Here is a 20,316-nt window from a genome sequence, read left to right on the forward strand (position 1 = left end):
TATTGAATGTGGATTATCAATTTTTTGGCGTGTTCAATTTCAAATTTTGATATTTATGTTTATTTTATTCAGTATAATGCTAAGAATTAAAATATAAAATTCATAGAATTTTTTCTTTGAAAATATTTTACATTTTTATTAGACCACTCCTAGACTAGTCATCAGGTTATCCTCAGATCATCCTCAGACTACTCCTTATCAGATTACTCATCATCCTCAGACTACTCCTTAGACCCCTCCTCATCAGACTACTCCTCAGATCTTCCTCATAAGACTCCTCCTCAGATCTTCCTCCTGAGACTACTCTTCAGACTACTCCTTAGAGTCCTCCTCATCAGACTAGTCCTGAGACTAGTCCTCAGACTACTCCTGAAACTACTCCTCAGATTATCCTCAAACTACTCCTCAGTCTAATCCTCAGACTCCTCCTCAGATTATCCTCAAACTACTCCTCGGTCTAATCCTCAGACTCCTCCTCAGATTATCCTCAGATTATCACTTTACATATATATATCGATAACGAAATAATTACTTATTATACTTTATTTATTTTTTTTTTTAATTTTAAAATAATATTAATATATCTTTCTACGTTTAATGATGAAAAGAGAAAGAGGAGTAAAAAGAGGAAAGAGAAAAGAAAGAGAGAGAAAAAAAAAAGAAAAAAAGGGACGGCGATAATTTTGTATTGTTTTGTTATTCGGCCGAATGGCGGGTACGAAGTAGCCGCCATTCGGCCCCAAAAATGGCGTATTATTCTATTTTTAAACGGTCATGGCGTAAAACCGTCGCATCCCTAGTGTAACAGATTATGATGGAGACAGTTCAATTACTATTTATTATAAATTTGATAATGATGCTAGAAATGATCAATTGAATTCATATTCTATATCAACTCGTAAAGAATTTGAAGAAAGTTTAGAAATCCCTTTAACACTTACTGCAGGAAAACATGAACTATATTTATGGGCTACAGACAATGAGCAGAAAAATTCTGAATATCAAATATTTAGATTTACTTATATAACAAATAAACCAACATTAACTATTACAACACAAAATAAACAAGAAATATATAAATGTCCAAATGATATCAGTTTTCATGTTGAAGGTCAAGTTGTTGATTTAGATCATACAGGCGCATTTTCATTATATTATATTATTGATAGTTCTAATGCAATCAAATATCAAAACACATTCATTATCAGTTCATCACCAACATCGATTGACATTTATATTCCTATTTCACGAAATATTAATGAAGGTACACATAATATTATTTTTTATGTTATTGATGAAAGTTCAGAACGATCTAATGAAGTTAATATTGAATTCACATACATTTCACACAAACCAACATTATATATCACAACACCAGACAATCAACAACTTCGAAAGAATACAAACACATTCATATTGATTGAAGGACAAGTTGAAGATTTAGATGGCAGTGGAACAGTTACAATTTATTATAATCTTGACAATACAAACGAAAAACAGTTAACATCATTAACAATTTCATCAACATCAAAACAAAATTTTGCAAACAAAATTGATTTTCCAACAAACTTTTTTGAAGGTACACACAATATCAAACTTTATTGTATCGATGAACAAAATAAGAAATCTAATGAAATAACAATCAAATTCTCATATATATTAAGTGGTCCATCAATAATTGTTACAAAAGAACCTCTATCTTCTTATTACAATAAAGTTGACACATTTATCTCTGTTTCAGGAACATTCTCTAATGATAATGGTGCAACACAAATTGACTTTTTCTATATGATAGATAACATGCAATCACAAAAAATTGATTCAGTAACAATAAACGAAGACAGATTTTCATTTGATATTTCAACATCAGAATTCTTTGATACATTTACATCAGAAAGTAGTCATACTATTTATATTTGGATTGTTGACAGTTTTGGAAAATCATCAAGAAAATACACAAAAACATTTGAATTTCTCTTTAATTCACCAAGTATTAGTGTTACATCTCCTAATTTTAACACATTCTATCGAACAACTGATAAATACATCACTATTGATTTTTCGATAAAAGATTTAGATTGTACAGGTCCTATTTCTATAATGTATAAACTTGATTCAAAAGATCAAAATTTATTAACAACAAAAGAAATAAATTCAAATGAAGAATACTATTTCTCAGAAAAATTTTATTTCCCATCAGGACTTTCAGAAAGTCATCACAATATTCAAATTTGGTGCTATGATGAACATAATAAAATATCTAATTTAGAAGAACTCATCTTTTTGTATAAATTTAATTCACCAGAATTGGCAATTAATTTCTTTGATAATGGTCCATATAGACGAGGTATCAACAAAACTCTTCATGTTGAAGGAACTGTTATTGACAAAGATGGACTTGGAAAAGTCACTGTTAAATGTTTTATAGATGACATTGATATCAAACAAACTATAATTGATATTGTTAATATAGAAGAACATCCATTTAATATTGATTTACAATTTCCATGTAAACTTAATGAATCATTTCATTTTGTATCAATAATTGCAACTGATGAAAACAATAAATCATCATCATGTATTCGGAAAACTTTTGAGTATTGCTATAGTTCTCCAATTATTGATATTACAAATAAAGACAATCAGACATATATTAAAAAGGTCAGTAAACATCTTACATTGAATGGAATAGTTCAAGATGATGACGAAACAGGAAGATTAACCATAAAATACAAATTAGATCAAAATTCATTTATTGATTTGACAAATATTAATATTTATAGTAATATCACAATGAATTTCTCAGAAAGAATTAATTTGGTTCCATTACAATTTGGAAATCATTCTATTGAATTATTTGCAATTGATGATGATCAAAAAGTTTCAGATCATAAGTATCTAAATTTCAAATATGTTGATCAAATTTTAGTTATGGATGGATATTCTCGAAAATTTTCTATTGGTTTAGTTCTTTTTACTCATTTGCTTGGATTTTGGTAAAATTAATAAACTATCTAATATATTACATTGATAATATTTCATAGAATTCGGGACGTCCTTTAAATTGAATGTGCAGAGCAATAGGGTGCTTCTTCAAATATTGTAGTTCTTCAGATTTAGATAGTTCTGCATGCAATACTACACTCTTATTAAAAAATTATCAATTTTATTCTATTTTCATGTATCTCTCAGTATTTCTACTTTTTGTAGTAAGGGTTTCGTTTTGCGAAAAAAACGTACAATACGCAATTTCGCTAAAAAAACATTTAGCTAGCAATTTCGACCTTTGACTCCACTCAAGACGTCACTTTTTTAATTTTGCGGTATCATATTATTGGAAAATCTTTATGAATATTATATAAAAAGTCTCTTTAATATCTATATTTCGTATTTTTATCGATTTTTAAAGTTTTTGCGAAAAGTATTCAATTATTTTTGCTATTTGGTCGGGTAAATGTCAGATTTGCGACATTTTCTGATATGATATTCAGATTCTACGTTGATAATAATGCTTATAGAACCCTCTTGCTATTGTGTCAAAATTGCGAAACCGATAGCAAAAATATCTCGCAATATCAAAATTGAGATATTGAGTGAATTATGCATTATAGAGATTAAAAATCTGATTTGTGAAAACATCTCATCAGTTTCTAGCTAATTCAAAAATCTTTACTATCTTATTCGATTAAAATGAAAAGGGAATAGTTTCATTATGCTTTAAATGACAGCCTTATAATATAATCATAGTTTTCGCTCAATATGCAGCATTTTTTTTTCGAAATCTATGGTCAATATCCTAAATACTGATTGCTTTGCATTCATATCTCTTACATTTTCTATACCCACATCACTATTCATTGCTATTCCTATCTTTTTCATTTTTGTTTGTTTCTCATAATTTCTCAAAAAACATGATAACTTGATATTTGTAAATATCATACTTTATAACGTAAATAAGAACTTGACCTATTAAGAAAAGCAGTAATGAAAAGAAAATCTGAAATTCATAAAAATTACAAGTTTCTGATGACAATTAGCTTAATTAAACCAGGTACAAGATTATATAATTGTATTTTCTATCCAATTATCCATATAATATCTTATCCAGAAAAAATAACTTGATCAATACCAAATGATTTTTTAACTAGTAAATAAAGTATTTTCTTTACACACACATTGTATATCATAGTTTTTTTTTTGGTTTCGCAAAACATCCAAAAACAAATATGCTATAAAAGTGACAATTTTAGCAAAACGAAACCCTTATTTGTAGAAATTTTAAATAATTTAATAGTTTGTTTTTATTCTAGGTCTCATCACAAAATGAATGAAGTATTAAAATGTGAATTATCAATAAAGGTATGATGGAATTATATGTTTTAAGTCGAAAAGGATGCCCTGGTCTCTATTGTCCATAATTCTCTATTTCGAGTCATTTTATAATTTATACGTGTTTATGATAGAATCCTTTCAATTTTTCAGAATTCTGCGGATATAATTTTGGATTATGGACTAAACTTGCTTAGAAAAATTTTGAACTCCGAGTTTCTGAAAATCAATAAATCCGAAATTTTGATGTCTTTATTCTGATTTTTGTTGTGTCAAATTTTTTTCAAATCAAATAATTTGGCCGCATGTTTGTTTTAATGTATTACTTGATTTGCTTCTTTACAATCAATGGAATTGACATCGGAGGCTTCCAGAAGTTTCCAGATACTCCAATTGGCAACATTGAAAAACTTATGCACTTTAATAAATATTGGGATGCTTATGAAGCTGCCGGCAAATTAATTGGTGACAACTACAAAGCTGCAGATCCAAAAGCAATTCGCCTGAGAGCTCAATGCGCTTTGCATATGGGAATGTCAGAAGAATCTAAAAAAGAAGCCACCTTCGTTATTGGCAATAGGAAGATTACAGGCGACGAAAAGTTATTATGCTATCAAATTAGAGCCCGTGCTAACTTGCAACTTGGAAATTTCAAGGATGCTTCTGATGATGCTCGTAATTCTCAAAACCAGCGTGTTCAGAGAGATGTTAGTACGATGTATCAATATTACCAAGAATATCAAAACCATCTTAAGTATAAGAAGCTCCAAGATGCCGCTAGATACCTCGATAAAGTTTTAGAAGTTTGCATCAGCTCCAATGTCTTAAAACTTGAGAGAGCTAAGCTTGCTTGGGATCTCAATGATTACAAGCGCTTCAATGAAGTTGCAAAAGATCTTCCAAAGGCTTTTCCAAACGATATGGAATTACATTACCATCTCGGTATCGTTGCAACATGCAATGCCAACCTTGATGAAGCCTCAAAGCATTTCGCTGACTCAATGAAGACAAAAGGAGCTCCAAAGGAATATCGTGCTGCAAAAGGCCATGTTCGAGAAATGACTCATGCTTACATCGCAGCAAAGCGCGCATTACAAGGTCCAGATGTTCCAGAAGTCGAAAAACAACTTTCTAAACTTTATGATCTCGCATATCAGTATTGCAGCGGCCAATCAGAGATTATCATGAATCTCAACCTCATCAAATTACAGCTTATTCGTAAATCAGAAGATAAAAACGCTACAATGGCTTTCCTCAACGAAGCCATCGCAAATTACTCGAATTGCGCCGATTTCGAGATCGAACGTGGTGAACTACTTCTAGAGAATGGTGAATTTGATGCCGCCATCTACGATTTCCAATCCGCTCTTCGTAAAAACCGAAATTTGAAGCGCGCGAACGACGGATTGAACAAAGCCCAGCAGAAGAAGAGAGAGGCCACGATGGTCGACTACTACAAGATCCTCGGAGTCCCACGTTCTGCAACACAAAGCGAAATCAAGACCGCATTTAGAAAGGCTACGATCAAATGGCATCCAGACAGACATCGTGGTGAAGAAGAGAAGAAAGACGCCGAGCAAATGATGAAAAAGATCAACGTTGCTTACGATATTTTATCTGATCCACAGAAGAAGCAGATGTATGATAACGGAGTTGATCCTGAACATCCTGAATATAACCAAGGCAATGGAATGCAGACAGAAATCGATTTGAACGACTTGTTCAACGGATTTAACTTCTTCCAGGGTGGAGGAGGCGGAGGAAGAAAAATCTTCTTCCAACAAGGTGGTGGTGGTGGTTTCCAGTTTCAGTTCAACTTTTAATCGCCTTCTTTTTATTGTTTGCAAAATTATTTTTTCTTATTTTTTTATATATAAAAATTCGAATGGTATTTCATTATGTAAAACTATTTTCTATTGAAAAAACAATGTACTATTCTTTCAACATACTTTATTTCTCTAAATTGAAATTTTTATATTAAAATTTCTCAGAATTTTGCAGAATTCGTAAGTTTTTGATACATACTGAATGCGCATGAGATTATTTTATTACTAAATAAGGTTATAGGGAAAATTATTAAAAAATATTCTAAAATTATCTAAAGATTTTCCATTTCACAGATATAAATGGAGAATATTTCTTATGAATGTGACATAACCAGTAAATAATTCAAATCTGATCCATTACAAGTTATCTAATGAGCGGTATGGAAAACTAAATGTCACTATCCGCAGGAATCAATATGTCTTTGGATATCCATGCAATGATTCGTCTGGGGATTGCACTTCATATACTGCTCATTTATCTAAAGGAATATACAAGTTTGAAGCCTGGGGATCAGCAGGAAAATCACAGTACAATTCTCCTGGCTTAGGAGGCTATTCATCCGGAATTTTAACTATTAATGAGAGCCAGACTCTTTACCTCTTCGTTGGATCAGCAGCACTATTTAATTCAATAAGGTACAGCCCAAAATTAGGAATACATGCTGGTGCATCGACCGATATTAGATTGAATGTCAGTTCAAATTTTGAATGGTTTGATGCGTTTTCTCTTCGATCCAGAATTATGGTGGCTGGTGGTGGAGGAAGCACAGAATGGCCAGGGTCTATAGGTGGAAATGGAGGAGGACTTGAAGGTGGGGCAGGGCAATCAGATTGTTTTAATAATGGGACTATTTGCCCTGAGATAATTTCTACTGGAGGAACTCAACTTCGAGGCGGAATTGCATCAAAGAGAAACAACTTTATTTTTGCTCCTTCCCAAAAGGGTTTTGATGGAGCTTTTGGAATTTCTTTAAATGCTGACATGTCTAATAACGGAGGTATTGCAGGGAATGGGTATTGGAGTGGAGCTTCGTTGGAATACTCAGGATCTGGAGGTGGAGGAAGCTCATTTATATCAGGCTATGATGGATGCATTGCTCTAAATAGCTCTGAAAATGAAGATCCTAATCCTAATAACAGCTCAATCCATTACTCTGGCATATCTTTTTTGCAGCCATCGATGCATAAAGGAAACACAACAATGCCTCTCTACCACTCGCCGAACGCGTATGGTATTGGCAATAAGGGCAGAGGTTGCATAAGGATTACCATCTTAAACTATCCTGAGCTATCTTGTGATATACATTATGCATTGCCTTTTAATCTATTAATAATTTACATTTTTTTCATCTTAGAATCTTAGCATGGTAAAAATATCGTATAAATAATCAAAAGATTATCTTTAATACAAACAATAAAAGGAAAGTACAGATTGCTTACATTTGTAAAACAATGTCAGCAAGGCGCTGGTATAATGTGTTATAATCACTAGGATTTATATTTTCGCCATAGCTATTGAATATTTCAGCAAGGCCTCTTGCCAGTTTCTTGTCATTTTCAGATACATGAACAATATGATCAGAAGAGTTTGATTCATTTTGAGAGACATCAAATTCATCATCGCTATAGGTATTATATTGTCCTTCTTCATCTTTCTCGTCAAATGGAATTCCATATTTTTCGCATTCATTCATGATTGTCATAATACTTGGAATAGGATAAGGCATATCCCAACCTTTATCAAGCAGTAAGCTAACATGTGGATCTATCGATGACGCTTTAGCTTTATTTCTATCTGCAATGACTTTTCCATCCATTGAACGTAATTCGGGGAGAAGCATTATGCTAACGCATAATCCGTAATTTTTCGATGCTGACACAGGCGTATTTTTAAGATATATCGATGATATACCTCTTAGAATTGAAAAATTTTTAAACGAAGAAATTTGTGAATTGTTTGCAATGAATGTAGATAAAGAGCGCATTTTTGGAAACCCATCTAAGCTGAAAATGCAAGTTCCGCTTAAATCTATTGTTTTGATTTGGCTTAAATAGATAGAAAACATTGGTAATCTAAATGCAGTCACATCAAACGAATAACAGTTTGAAACTACAAGAGTTCCTGATTTTGAAATTTCGTTTGTTTTATCAGAAAGCCATCTTGGAAGCATGAAAAAAAATAAAACGGAGAAAAATAAAAAAGCAATCAAATCAACCTAGAAATTATAATGCGCAACCAAAGGACATGAAACATTAATATGTATGCATAGGCTAAACTAATATCATAGTGTGCGTTCAAAGCAAAGCAAATAAAATCCAAATCATTCAATAATTTCGATCAAGACATCATATTATTTATGTCTGTCATTTCAAAATTGTATCATATGGTATGCCTCAATTGGAAATACTACAAAGACAAGATTTTGGAAAATTATAAAATATCTTATTCTCATGAATTATGATATAACATTAACATACACATGAGAATTTTTTTACTATTATCATTGTTTAAAAAATGCTTTGTTTAGAAAAACAAAATCTTTTTTTTACATCTGAAACAAAATAAAAATATAATAAAAATTAATTAGATACTGTTTGTTGTTCATCGCAAGTAGCAATTATCTGATACAAGTTCTCAGCGTGTCCATCAGATGCTTCCTTGATTGCATCTTCAGGAAATGCAGCAGGAATCTTCGGAGATTCCTCATTTGGACTCAACAACTGGCTGTAATCAATTACACAGTTTTCATCACTGAACAAAATGAGTTGATTCAACTGTTGTTCGTCATTAACTTTCTGGAACATGAATGCAACAGCTGTATCAGCAATTGCCTTTCTCTTTTCGTAATGAGAAGAAATCCAATTACTTGAATCTTCAACATAGCTGTCGAATGCCTGTTGAATGGCTTGTATTTCATCCAAACACATGGCATTGATTCTGTCAAGTTGAGAAACAATAAATGAATCATCATCTCTCAAACAATTCTGGACTTCGTCAATTGCGTTGATTTTATGAGGTGCAAGAGGATTCTTGTCTTTTACCGGCTTCTTTGCACGTGTTGACAAAGGAGCAGTAGATGGAATGTAAATGCAGCTCGCGTCAGAAACAAATTTCTTAAAAGTGTCAATATTTTCTGTGATCGGAGTTTCAAATGGAGGTAATTTGTTTTCTAAGCGGCTCTTTGAGAGTGGAGTAGTTCTAGCTGGCTTCTTGGCACTCTTCCTCTTATCTGTCTTAGAATCAACGATCAACGGAAGTTTCTTTCTTGGTAATGGAACGGCAAGATCCAAATTTACAATGATTTGGTTGATATCCATTATCATGTTATGGCAGGATGTCCATCTATCAATTTCTGCTTGCGCAAGCATGGTGTAAGCGTTCGAAATTGTCTCGAAAAGTGTAGTTCTAAATGATGAGTTCATTAAATCCTTCTGTTTGTACTCTTCTTCACTCTTACGGTCATTCTCTATTGAGATTAATTGTTCTCTCAACGAATTCAACCGAAGATTGCACTCATCTTTCACTTTACTCATTCTTCTCATTCCTCGCTCAACTTGCGTGCAGTGCCATTGCTGGAACTCGATTACATGCTGCTGGCTGTTGCCCGGTCTGAACAGGTAACTCAGCATTTCGGATCTTGCCTTCGTAAGATGATCGACCATTCTGACATGTAATTGGTTTACGAGGCTGAATACTCTTGAGATTGCAGATTCGTACCTTTCTTCGATGCCTTTCCACTGATTTACGAAAAATTCTTTCAATTCAGGGGAGAAATTAGCAATTTGTGAGCTTAAATTATCTATTAAGATGTTTGGTGGATACTGTGGCTCTTGTGGCATCTCTATCTTCTCTGTAACTGATGCTAACTGGTTAATAAGATCATCAGTTATTTCTCTGTTATGTAATTCAATTGTTTCGTACTGTTTTGCATATTCTTCGCGTAAAAGATCGAAATTGGTCTTCATTGTGACACTTCTCATTGGGAACTGTGGAATATCGAGATTCTCATCTGGACTTGATCGGAGTTGAGTCAATTGGTTCTCATCCTGGATGTCCAAGGTCCTCACATCGTATGTTTGTCCCTCAGGATTGACTAAGCTGGAATAGACATCTTCGACAATAATTCTGTCGCTGACGTCTAATTCGATGATTTTGTCGAATGGGGTGATTTCGGAGGACACAGGACGTGGTAGGAGATGAGATTTGACTTCTTTGTCGGTCTGTGGGTTGAACATATTAAACAAATCTTGTGCTTCGCTTGGAGTACGCGGGAAACCGAAGATTAAGGCATCTTCTGTTGTCGTAGAAAGAAGAGTGAATATTTCTTCGGCAGCATTGTTGAAATTCTCTACATTATAATAATTCCAACCTAATGTTTCAGCAATTTTGGCTTTCTGCTCATCGGAGAAGACGAGGGGCTTCGTAACAACACATATCGCGCGGCATTGTCTCGAAAGAATCTTCGGAGTCATCGATTCCGGTTGAAATGTTTCAAGAATCGTTGTAAAGACCTTGTTTGTCTCGTTAGGAAGGGATTTCATGTAGTTTGTAACATGGAATTGTGGTATCTGTTGGTTGTTGATATCAAAAACTAAGCCATTCGCTTGGAAATGAGGAATTAACTCATTGTAGAAGAAAGGAACGAAATTAATGACATCAGCAACTTTCTGTAATGCGAGAGCTGATGAAACAAGACCATTGGTAATGTTTTGGCTCATTGTATTGATCATATCCATTGATGTATTGTTTGATTCTTGAGAAATAGCTTCTATTGTACTTAATGCGTTGTTCACGTTGTTTCTGTACTCATCGCGTAACTTTTGGATAAGCATTTGAACACGTTTCTGAGAAATAGCGTAATCTTTCTTCCTTTGTTCGAGATATTGGTCGTTGCGATGAGATCTGTTGTCTGAAAACTTTTGCTTGTTGGAATAAGCCTCTTTGAGCTCTGCTTTGAGCGTTGTTTCGTTTTCTGCCTGATAACGAATATATTTGTATAAATAATGCTGATAATCAGCGTTTAGACGATCGTCAACGAGATCTGAGTTCCTTTGACGTAATATGCGCCTGTTTACATCAAGGAAATCCAAGCAATTCTCTTCTTCTTCACGTCTTTCTTTCAAAATTGTAAAAACATTTGGTTCTTTATCGGCTTCTCTTTCGAGGCGTTCCTTTTCCTCGCGTTCTTGAGCAGCTTCGAGTTCTCTAAGACGCATTGTTCTAATACCTTCTTTCTTATCAACAAAAAGACGTGCATTAGGCATGTTTTTTACTTTCAGTGTTGTCACTGACTTGTTTTTTGTCTGATTTAGCTGTGGTGTAGTAATTCTTGGTGAACGAGTTCCAAGAGAATTCCGGAGTTCGCTCATCTAAGAAAAAATACGTTTTTTTCGTTCAGAAGCTATTCGACTCTTACGGGCATGAATGCAAATAAGCTATTTGTACACATATTCTTAGATTCGTATAAGGAGCTTAAGTTATGAATTCTATGTTCTAACTCCATTCTGAAAAATAATATATAATTTGGAAATCTCAAAAATATGATTATTCTTAAATTTTTAAGCAGGATAATATCTACATAGGTATAAAATTGTATTTTCCCAAACCATTGGTGCCTAGAATCTTATAATGTTCTAGGAAATCACGATAAATATTTCTTCACTCAATTTTTTTTCTTAATGTTCTTTCATAAATTGAAAAACTTCATCATCAAGAGGGTGAGTTATTATCCTTAAAAATTTAAGTATTGTAAACTTCTCAATTGTCTACGATAAGTGGCAAAAAGTGAGGATTTTCATATGCTATATAACTAAAATTAAAACAAATTTTCATAAAAAAGTTATATTATTCACTTTAAGGTTCTGGCACTTATCGTAAAAACGTATTCATCCAATAATTAAGTTTCAATTAAATAATGAATATAATATCTATATCACAATGAGTCATGAAATATATCTTTTATTCAAAATTTTTATTTTCCGTCTAAGTCGAATAGCTTCTTGTCGTTCCTGACAAGAAAATAACAATCTTGTTGAAAATTATGTTAAAATCAGTATGTGCATATCATAGAAATTGTAGATTTTTAATCAATTGACCGTCAATGTAAAGAATACAATTTGAAAAATAATTTGATATGCTATTTGAATGATATAGGAATAATTAGTTGATCACTCATTCAATAACAATTCTATTCAATGTTTGAATTTGAAATTACATCATTTATAGACCAAATTGTTAGAAATCTATAGGCATAAATAAGTTTTTATTGAACAGAAACAATAGTGGTTAGTAAAACTCAATCAGAATCATCAAATTCAAATAAGAAAATTTGGAAAATTATGAGTAGGGGTAATTTTAGCTAAAAGTGACACACCTGTAAAAGTGACACACCCGTGAAGGGTGTGATTACCGATCGGTAATTTCGACAGTTTAGAATTTAAAATTTTTTATGGAACTGTTGCGAGTTTCATAAAGAATTTAAGGAATATAAGCAAAGATTTGAATCAAAATCTTAGACCTAAGCCGATCGCTTCGCTCGCGGCTTCCGCGAATTACAGATCAGCAAAGATTTGAATCAAAATCTTCGAACTAAGCCGATCGCTTCGCTCGCGGCTTTCTTTATTATTTTAAATTTGCATATTTTCATCAAATGTTCATAAGGTAAAAAATTTCGTTTATATTATTGCAAAATAAAATCTTCATTATCAAAATAATATTAAATGATAATATAATATAATTTATAAACAACTATTATTTAATAAAGTTTAATTGCCAAGGTTCATCTAATATTTTGATTTTTAATGTTTTATGAATTTTATTTATCATGTATATATCTAATGAAGATTATATATGTAGAAGATAAGTACCTTAATATGTACGTAAAAATTAATGAAATTTATTTTGAATGTAGAACCGAGCAATTTTCAAATTTTGTGCTTTTTTTGAATTTTCTCGATACCAGATAAGTTGTGTTGGCTAAATAATATATGGATACAATGTGTCTTATAGATGAATATATGCACAAAGTTTAAGAGGCCATTTTCTTTCAGAAACCGAGATTTGTGAATTTTTTCAAATTTTGTGCTTTTTTTGATATTGAAATTTCATTTCATTTTTTTGATGCATATCGATGCACCATGCGAACTTAAAGAAAGGCTATCTTATATAGATGCTATGAAAGCTGTCATTGATAACGAATGCCATGCAGGTTGTCCATATCAATTAAAAAAAATCCAAATTTAGGGGGAACAAAATTAAAATTCAGGTGCAGTGCAGATAAATGTGAAGCATGTATCTCATTTCTAAAGGATGATGAAGAATATATCCTAACAGAATATAATGGAACACATAATCACAATCAAATCAAAGATGAGACAAAGAAATACCACACATATCACAATGCTATCGTCGGTACTTATTAATTTTATAAACAGGGGGGTGATCCGAAAATGGCTCAAATTGAATGCGACAAAAAACTTGATCTGGATGATCCACTTAACAGGCCATCTTTTTTGAATGCATCTTCAGATCAAATGAAAACAATTCAGGAAAAAGGAAATAAAAAGATCAAAGGTATTCAAAAGTACGATGATAATCAATTCAAGTCAACTCAATTATTTAAGGGTATCAAAGAACAAGAGTCACCAAAAGATTTAATTTATTTCGATGTCGATAATTACAACAAACCAAAGAAATTAATCTTTTATTATGCTTCTTTCAAATTTCTGGACATAATCAAAATTGTGAAAGGGCATTTTATTGATGCAACCCATTCATTACTTGAATTTAAAATGTTGTTTTACATGATATCAGCCAAATTTCCAAATACACATGCATTCCCAATTTTTCAATTTGTCGTTTATCCAAACACTTCAGAAAATATTGCATTCTGTCTCAAGGCATTTTTTAACTGGGCAAAAGTAAAACCAAAATATTTTATGTCAGATTGTGCACAAGAAATCGAAAATGCGATTATCAACTCTTTTCCAGAAGTTATCCTTCATTGGTGTGCAGTTCATGTAATGAGGGCGTTCAGAAAAAATTTGAAAGATTATGCATTTGAGAGTTCAGACAAATTGATATTAGATACAAAAATGAACTATCTTGCATACGGCAGAAATGGCAAGAAAGAATGGATTGAACCAACGTTCAAAAAAATTCTGGAAATAGCCGAAAAATTCCCAGAATTTTCAAAATACATACAAAATCAATGGATATCAAACCAAGAAAGATGGACAGCCGCTGAAAGAGATGAAAATTTAGCTCTCACAAATAACATGGCAAACCCAAATTTTAGCTAAAAGTGACAGGGAAAAAAAACGTTTAGTATTAAAAAAAAAGACCGATGAGAGCTTCGTTCGAAATATAGAGGGAACTGAGAATGCGCAACCATTCTCAGGGAATATTGGATGCTATTCCCGTTCCCTCTGTATGGAAAATTGAGGTTTTCAAAGGGAGTTAAAATAATATCAAATTTATACTAATTTACTTCAAAATACAAAAGTATTTGACAGCGAAAATTAGTTACTTTAGCAAGCCTATCAATACCCTTTTACGATTATTGTTACTTTTTCGAAATAAAAGTAAAAACAAATTTATACTAATTTACTTCAAAATACAAAAGTATTTGACAGCGAAAATTAGTTACTTTAGCAAGCCTATCAATACCCTTTTACGATTATTGCTACTTTTTCGAAATAAAAGTAAAAACAAATTTATACTAATTTACTTCAAAATACAAAAGTATTTGACAGCGAAAATTAGTTACTTTAGCAAGCCTATCAATACCCTTTTACGATTATTGTTACTTTTTCGAAATAAAAGTAAAAACAAATTTATACTAATTTACTTCAAAATACAAAAGTATTTGACAGCGAAAATTAGTTACTTTAGCAAGCCTATCAATACCCTTTTACGATTATTGTTACTTTTTCGAAATAAAAGTAAAAACAAATTTATACTAATTTACTTCAAAATACAAAAGTATTTGACAGCGAAAATTAGTTACTTTAGCAAGCCTATCAATACCCTTTTACGATTATTGCTACTTTTTCGAAATAAAATAAATTTATTATCAAAAACTTTTTTGTTCTTAGTAAAAATAAAGGGGTATTATTATTGTCGTCTGGCGGTTTTAGACGACAATGCGAATTTTCAAATAATAGGATTTTTAGCCAGATAAAGAGCTACTCCATATATCATGCGTGTTTGCATACTATATACATAGATGGAATTGATGTTCTTCCTTTATTTAGGTACCGAAACATGCTTGAAAAATCTATTTTTTAGACGACAATGATAATTTTGTCACTTTTCCAGACGACAATAATAATTTGTCACCTTTTTAGACGACAATAATAATTTTGTCACTTTTTCCAGACGACAATAAAACATCCTCAAAAATAAAAATGTTATTTTATATCAAGTTTTTATTCATAAATTTTTATAATGTTGTATAAATTTGAAGGTGGAAATCTGTAATAATTTTATCTTGAAAAGACTTGGCATTCTCAACAATGAATTGAGGGGTATTGCATCCAAATTCTGTAATTTGCGTGAGAATACTAAGCTTGATTTCCATTGGGATACTTAATTTCGAAAAATACTGGGTCATTCGTTTTTGAACCTTTGCTGCCTTGACAACTTTATCAAGTAGGTCATCTAAACCCAATTGAAGCGTATTTAAGTTTGCTGATGAGTTAACTATTAACGATTTAATTTTATCAGTGAGCATTATACATTTTTCTGTATCCAGTCTGATTGTAGACTTTTTTGGCTTTTTTTCAGATGGCAACGGATTTGGAATTTTGTCTCTGAGCCTTATATCTTGAGAAATTCTGTAATAAAATGAAGGAACGATAAAATCGATTAATTTCATCACAAATCGATCAAATCTCATAAAAATTGTTCCGCCAAAGTAGTAATATTTAATTTTTTTGTTAATCGATTCTGAAATGTTATTTGTAATTCTGATTTTTTATATAAAAAGTGACAGATAAAAAAAATGGCGAATCAATCTATGATGAACCGAATTAGAACAAATGAAAAAATCTTCGGGATTTGGGCTGCCATTGCCTCTGTTGTTACAATTATTTCAATGTTTTGCATCTTTTACTTAAGAAGAAATAATCCAGCAAAGCAGAACATCAAAACATTCGGATTTGCCACAATTGTCGCCTTTGGATGCGTCATCGCTATCAAGCGCGCTATCAGAGTCCAATCTGTTGTTGAAGGAAACAGCAAAAAATACGTTACACAAGGCGATCTTAAGGGCAGACATGCTATCTTAATCGACCTCCTCGGCGTTTCAATGTTCGTTCAGATCTTAGCAATTTGGTGGTCAAAGGCTACAGTTTTCTACCTTGTTGTCCCAGGATACATCATCTACTTCTTCTCCAAGAAGCTTGTTCAGTGGCTTCACTACAGCTAAAATAATTATTATGAAAATGGCATTTTTATTTCTAAACACAAATATATATTTATTTGGAAACAAACCTTAATAGTATTTATGAAATTGATGTTGTTTGTGTATTTCTGTTGTGAATTTACTCTACGAAAACTATCAATTAAACAAAAATAAAATTTGAAATTTGAAATCAAAAAAAAGATTGAAATGTAACTTGTTCTATTTTTATTAACTCTAATACAAATATCAAAATTAGTCTTGATCCTGTCCGACTTTAATCAATTCAGTTTGTGGAGGAACTGTATATCCATTTATGATTAAATCTGCTCCATTTGCAGATAAGTATGTAATATCTTCCTTTGTAAATCCAATAGAAAGATTAATAACTTGTTGTGTATTTGGAGTAAATGAAGCGATAATAACATCATGCTCAATAGCAGGAGCATCGGGATCTTTTTCTATTTCTGCTGGATTTAATGTCTCTACGTGAGCGCTTAGTGTAGCACGAGTATATGGTTTTCCATTATTATCGACAATAACTTGAGTAAGGACAGTTGATACATTTCCCTCGGCTTCAAGAGGGATTTCTTCACCATTAGGTATCCTTAAATTAAAGAATGACTTGAAATTACTCATCAAATTTTAAAATTATTTTGTCACCTTTTTTATTATAGTGCAAAAAAAAGATGAAATCTGGAACTGAATATTATGAATCGATGAACAATTTGTTTGATAACAAGAACTTCCCCGGCATAAAATTTGATGTTGAACTCAATCAAAGCCCAGAAACAACAATAAATTCTTCAATTAATATTAGACATCCATATTTTAACATTATAGAGAAAAATTCGCAAACAAAAATAGTTCCTTCTCCTATTAGGATTGCTCAGGTAGTGCTAAACCATCAAACAAGTAAACTTTCAAATGTTATTTTATCTTTAGGCCAGAAGAATTACATATCATATCAAAAATCCAATTCTAACAAAAACACATCAGTACGCTGCCGCTGTGATTTCACCTCTACTTCATTTATTCCATCAATTCTCCTTGAAAATAATTCGAAATACCATAATTTCTCTATCCAGGCTCAAACGCGTGATATGATCTATATTGCGTTAATTGATACTAAAATGACGCTCAGATATAAGAATTTCATTTTTACTTACCAAAATGTTAGAAATTGCGTGAAAGGAAATACAGCATATTCGATTCTACTTCATTACAAGCATGGTCTCCGTGATTTTCAAGCAGCAATTATGAAAGATAATTTTAGAACTTTAACTTTGCGTCATAAGCACGAAATTAACGATAAGCTTACAGTTGGAGCAAGTCTTACTGCTGATAGTAATCTCAATTCCAAGGTAGAATTAGCCTGGATTGCAAAAGTCAACGACGCAATTATTCACAGTTCAATTGACACAAAATTGAACGTTTCTACTGTATATAAGCAAGAATTGTACCCTCAATGCAATATTCTCGTTTCTACCCACTTAGATCATAAAAATGCTCAATATAACTTTGGTCTTGGCTTCCAATGGGTTGAAAACTCCACTAATTAATACTATATTAGTTATACTAAATACTTTGTTAATACTATATTTAATATTTTTCTTTCAACTCAAAAATTTAAATTAAAATCCTGGATTTTATCTCATAAATCTCTAGTTTCTGATAGAACGTTTCAATTAGATATGTATAGTTATAATTTTAAACGTTGAATGTGATATTAATTAAAAAAAAATTATAAATTAAACGACAAAACACTATTTATAAAACAACAAATCGATAAAAAATTACTTATTATCAGCAAATTTGACTTTGTAAGCCTGTATTTGTTCAATAAGCTCATTCTCTTTTTCGAACACGCTATTTCTAATTGATCTGATCTGAGATTTAAGTTGGCTTTCTTCTATCTTAAATCTTCCCATTACTATATCAAGTTTTTCTCTTCTTTTAGCAATCTTGTTCACTAACTTTTCATTATTTTCAATTAAGTCTTGAAGACGTTTCTTATGATCGCCTTCTTTCTTGTTTTGCTTTTTACTTTTGAGTGTGCACTCCTTCAAGAGTTGGTCAATATTTGTGTCTGTTTCATGAGATAAATCTGCATTTCTGAGTGCAACTGCCCATTTCTTATGAATAGGCTGTAACTTTAATAACCTCTTCTTTAGAATTGTGTTTTCATTTAATATCTTATCTAGTTCTTCTGAAACTTGTTGATCTTCAACTGTGACTGTATTAAGTTCATTCATTAGAGATTTTTCTTCAGAAGACCATCCAATGATCTCCTTTGCTTTTTCACCTCTTGCTTTAATCATGTCCAGTTCATCTGCAGCATTTTTCTCGAATTCTTCCACATCTTCTGTAGCACGTGCTATTTTATCTTTAATTTCTTCATTATCTCTTCTAATTGTATCGATTTCACGCTGAATGTTACCTAATAATGGTAAATCACTTTGTAATTTCTCAATTTGATTAACAACATCTTTAATCTGTACTTCAATTTCGTTTATATTTTTATTATATAATCCTATATCGCTTTTTAACTGGGTTATGTTGTATTTAAAAGCATTTGTTTCTTGAATCATTGTTTTTCCTTTTGAAGCAAGGATTTGTATTTCTCTTTCGATCCTTGCGATTTCTTGTTCTGTTTCATCGTTCTTTTGAACGACACTTTGTAATTCGGACTCTTGGTTATCACATTTCTTCTGAAGTGCTTCTAAATCAATTGAAAGTTTGCGAATCGAGTCTTCTTTACCAACAAGAAAATCGTAATGTTCAGTTTGAAGAAGAATTGGATCAATTGCAGGCGAAGCGCTAGATTGTCTTTCAAGTAAGAGAGATTTCTTTAATCCCTCTTCTCTTTTAGCTTCCTTAACTCGCTGATTTAATTGGATTTGAATTGCTGTATGTTGGGCGTGTAATTCATCATTTGTATTTTGAAGTTCATCAATTTCATTAAATATTTCTTCCAATTCAGCCTCTTTTGATGAAATTTTTCTTTGCATATCTTCAATTGTCCTGGCTTCAGGTATTGAAGATTTTTCAGTCATTTCTTTAAAATTTCTAAACGAACACATTATTTTAATTTTCCTTTCTTACTGAATATTTATAATAAATAGTAGTTTTTATGCTTCTGTCCCGCTAGAGTGTCTAACAGAAATCAAGCAGATCACACGAATATATCGGAATTTCATGAAATCTAATAATTGTGGTAAGATAAAGTATGGTTATGATGACAACACCTCATATCCCCGATATACACCATAGAGAATAAGATTCCAAGCAAAATGAATTTGGTTTAACATTATTGTTTGATCTTTTCGCATCTTTTCTATTGTAATATGTTTTTAATGACTTTTAAAGTGATTTTGATTTCCAAAAAAATCTCGAACAACAAAATCTGCTGTTGAATTTCTATAATTTTTAGCTGAAAAAAATAAAAAATTGATTTTTTTGGAAAATTTAAGAATAATAAACCATTTGTAAATAAAGGATCTTGATCTATTTTAATTATATATGCCTAATTGATGTAAAATTTTATTAAAAAAAGTCCAATTTTTAGTTATTGTTGATCTCATAGTAAATTAAGATCATTTTTATTAAGTTCTATAGATGCAACTTGTGTATAGTTTACAAATATCCTTAATGATGATATTATTAGATGAAATATCTAATTTTTCAATTCATTCGTCAAGGAGTATCATAGGTGTAGCTAAATGAATCAATTTACAATGTATTCATTTGCCATTACT

General features: G+C 31.5%; 10 protein-coding genes and 1 pseudogene across 11 annotated transcripts, besides 3 other annotated features; 6 read left to right on the top strand and 5 right to left on the bottom strand.

The window, feature by feature from the left end:
* Positions 1-144: 144 nt before the first annotated feature.
* On the top strand, positions 145-3,134 carry TVAGG3_0933600 (uncharacterized protein; the record flags this gene model as incomplete). Its single annotated transcript, XM_001320151.1, has 1 exon — positions 1,789-3,000. One exon carries the CDS (start codon positions 1,789-1,791, stop codon positions 2,998-3,000), a length of 1,212 nt encoding a protein of 403 aa, XP_001320186.1.
* Positions 3,135-4,388: 1,254 nt separating this feature from the next.
* Positions 4,389-6,254, top strand: TVAGG3_0933610 (positive regulation of translation initiation in response to endoplasmic reticulum stress; the record flags this gene model as incomplete). Its single annotated transcript, XM_001320152.2, has 1 exon — positions 4,647-6,152. One exon carries the CDS (start codon positions 4,647-4,649, stop codon positions 6,150-6,152), a length of 1,506 nt encoding a protein of 501 aa, XP_001320187.1.
* Positions 6,255-6,897: 643 nt separating this feature from the next.
* TVAGG3_0933620 (glycine-rich protein family) lies at positions 6,898-7,518 on the top strand (the record flags this gene model as incomplete). The annotated part of the gene is made up of 1 exon (XM_001320153.1): positions 6,898-7,518. The coding sequence occupies one exon, from the start codon at positions 6,898-6,900 to the stop codon at positions 7,516-7,518; it is 621 nt and encodes a 206-aa protein (XP_001320188.1).
* Positions 7,519-7,591: 73 nt separating this feature from the next.
* On the bottom strand, positions 7,592-8,335 carry TVAGG3_0933630 (ribonuclease inhibitor domain-containing protein; the record flags this gene model as incomplete). Its single annotated transcript, XM_001320154.1, has 1 exon — positions 7,592-8,326. The coding sequence occupies one exon, from the start codon at positions 8,324-8,326 to the stop codon at positions 7,592-7,594; it is 735 nt and encodes a 244-aa protein (XP_001320189.1).
* Positions 8,336-8,700: 365 nt separating this feature from the next.
* Positions 8,701-11,530, bottom strand: TVAGG3_0933640 (KPL2-related family; the record flags this gene model as incomplete). Its single annotated transcript, XM_001320155.1, has 1 exon — positions 8,736-11,525. The coding sequence occupies one exon, from the start codon at positions 11,523-11,525 to the stop codon at positions 8,736-8,738; it is 2,790 nt and encodes a 929-aa protein (XP_001320190.1).
* Positions 11,531-12,496: 966 nt separating this feature from the next.
* Positions 12,497-14,434: a mobile genetic element.
* Positions 13,353-14,456, top strand: TVAGG3_0933660 (annotated as a pseudogene). The gene has a single exon. A coding segment is annotated over exon 1 (1,104 nt).
* Positions 14,435-15,261: a mobile genetic element.
* Positions 15,262-15,553: 292 nt separating this feature from the next.
* Positions 15,554-16,120: a mobile genetic element.
* Positions 15,599-16,033, bottom strand: TVAGG3_0933690 (uncharacterized protein; the record flags this gene model as incomplete). The annotated part of the gene is made up of 1 exon (XM_001320157.1): positions 15,599-16,033. One exon carries the CDS (start codon positions 16,031-16,033, stop codon positions 15,599-15,601), a length of 435 nt encoding a protein of 144 aa, XP_001320192.1.
* A 28-nt stretch (positions 16,121-16,148) lies between the features above and the next one.
* On the top strand, positions 16,149-16,596 carry TVAGG3_0933700 (SRP-independent targeting protein 2/TMEM208 family; the record flags this gene model as incomplete). The annotated part of the gene is made up of 1 exon (XM_001320158.2): positions 16,160-16,585. One exon carries the CDS (start codon positions 16,160-16,162, stop codon positions 16,583-16,585), a length of 426 nt encoding a protein of 141 aa, XP_001320193.1.
* Positions 16,597-16,770: 174 nt separating this feature from the next.
* TVAGG3_0933710 (uncharacterized protein) lies at positions 16,771-17,197 on the bottom strand (the record flags this gene model as incomplete). The annotated part of the gene is made up of 1 exon (XM_001320159.2): positions 16,814-17,197. The coding sequence occupies one exon, from the start codon at positions 17,195-17,197 to the stop codon at positions 16,814-16,816; it is 384 nt and encodes a 127-aa protein (XP_001320194.1).
* Positions 17,198-17,244: 47 nt separating this feature from the next.
* Positions 17,245-18,142, top strand: TVAGG3_0933720 (porin3 domain-containing protein; the record flags this gene model as incomplete). Its single annotated transcript, XM_001320160.1, has 1 exon — positions 17,248-18,120. One exon carries the CDS (start codon positions 17,248-17,250, stop codon positions 18,118-18,120), a length of 873 nt encoding a protein of 290 aa, XP_001320195.1.
* Positions 18,143-18,199: 57 nt separating this feature from the next.
* TVAGG3_0933730 (uncharacterized protein) lies at positions 18,200-19,681 on the bottom strand (the record flags this gene model as incomplete). Its single annotated transcript, XM_001320161.1, has 1 exon — positions 18,355-19,614. The coding sequence occupies one exon, from the start codon at positions 19,612-19,614 to the stop codon at positions 18,355-18,357; it is 1,260 nt and encodes a 419-aa protein (XP_001320196.1).
* Positions 19,682-20,316: the final 635 nt, after the last annotated feature.

Source organism: Trichomonas vaginalis, chromosome I, assembly GCF_026262505.1.
Source record: "Trichomonas vaginalis G3 chromosome I, whole genome shotgun sequence".
Taxonomy (NCBI): domain Eukaryota; phylum Parabasalia; order Trichomonadida; family Trichomonadidae; genus Trichomonas; species Trichomonas vaginalis.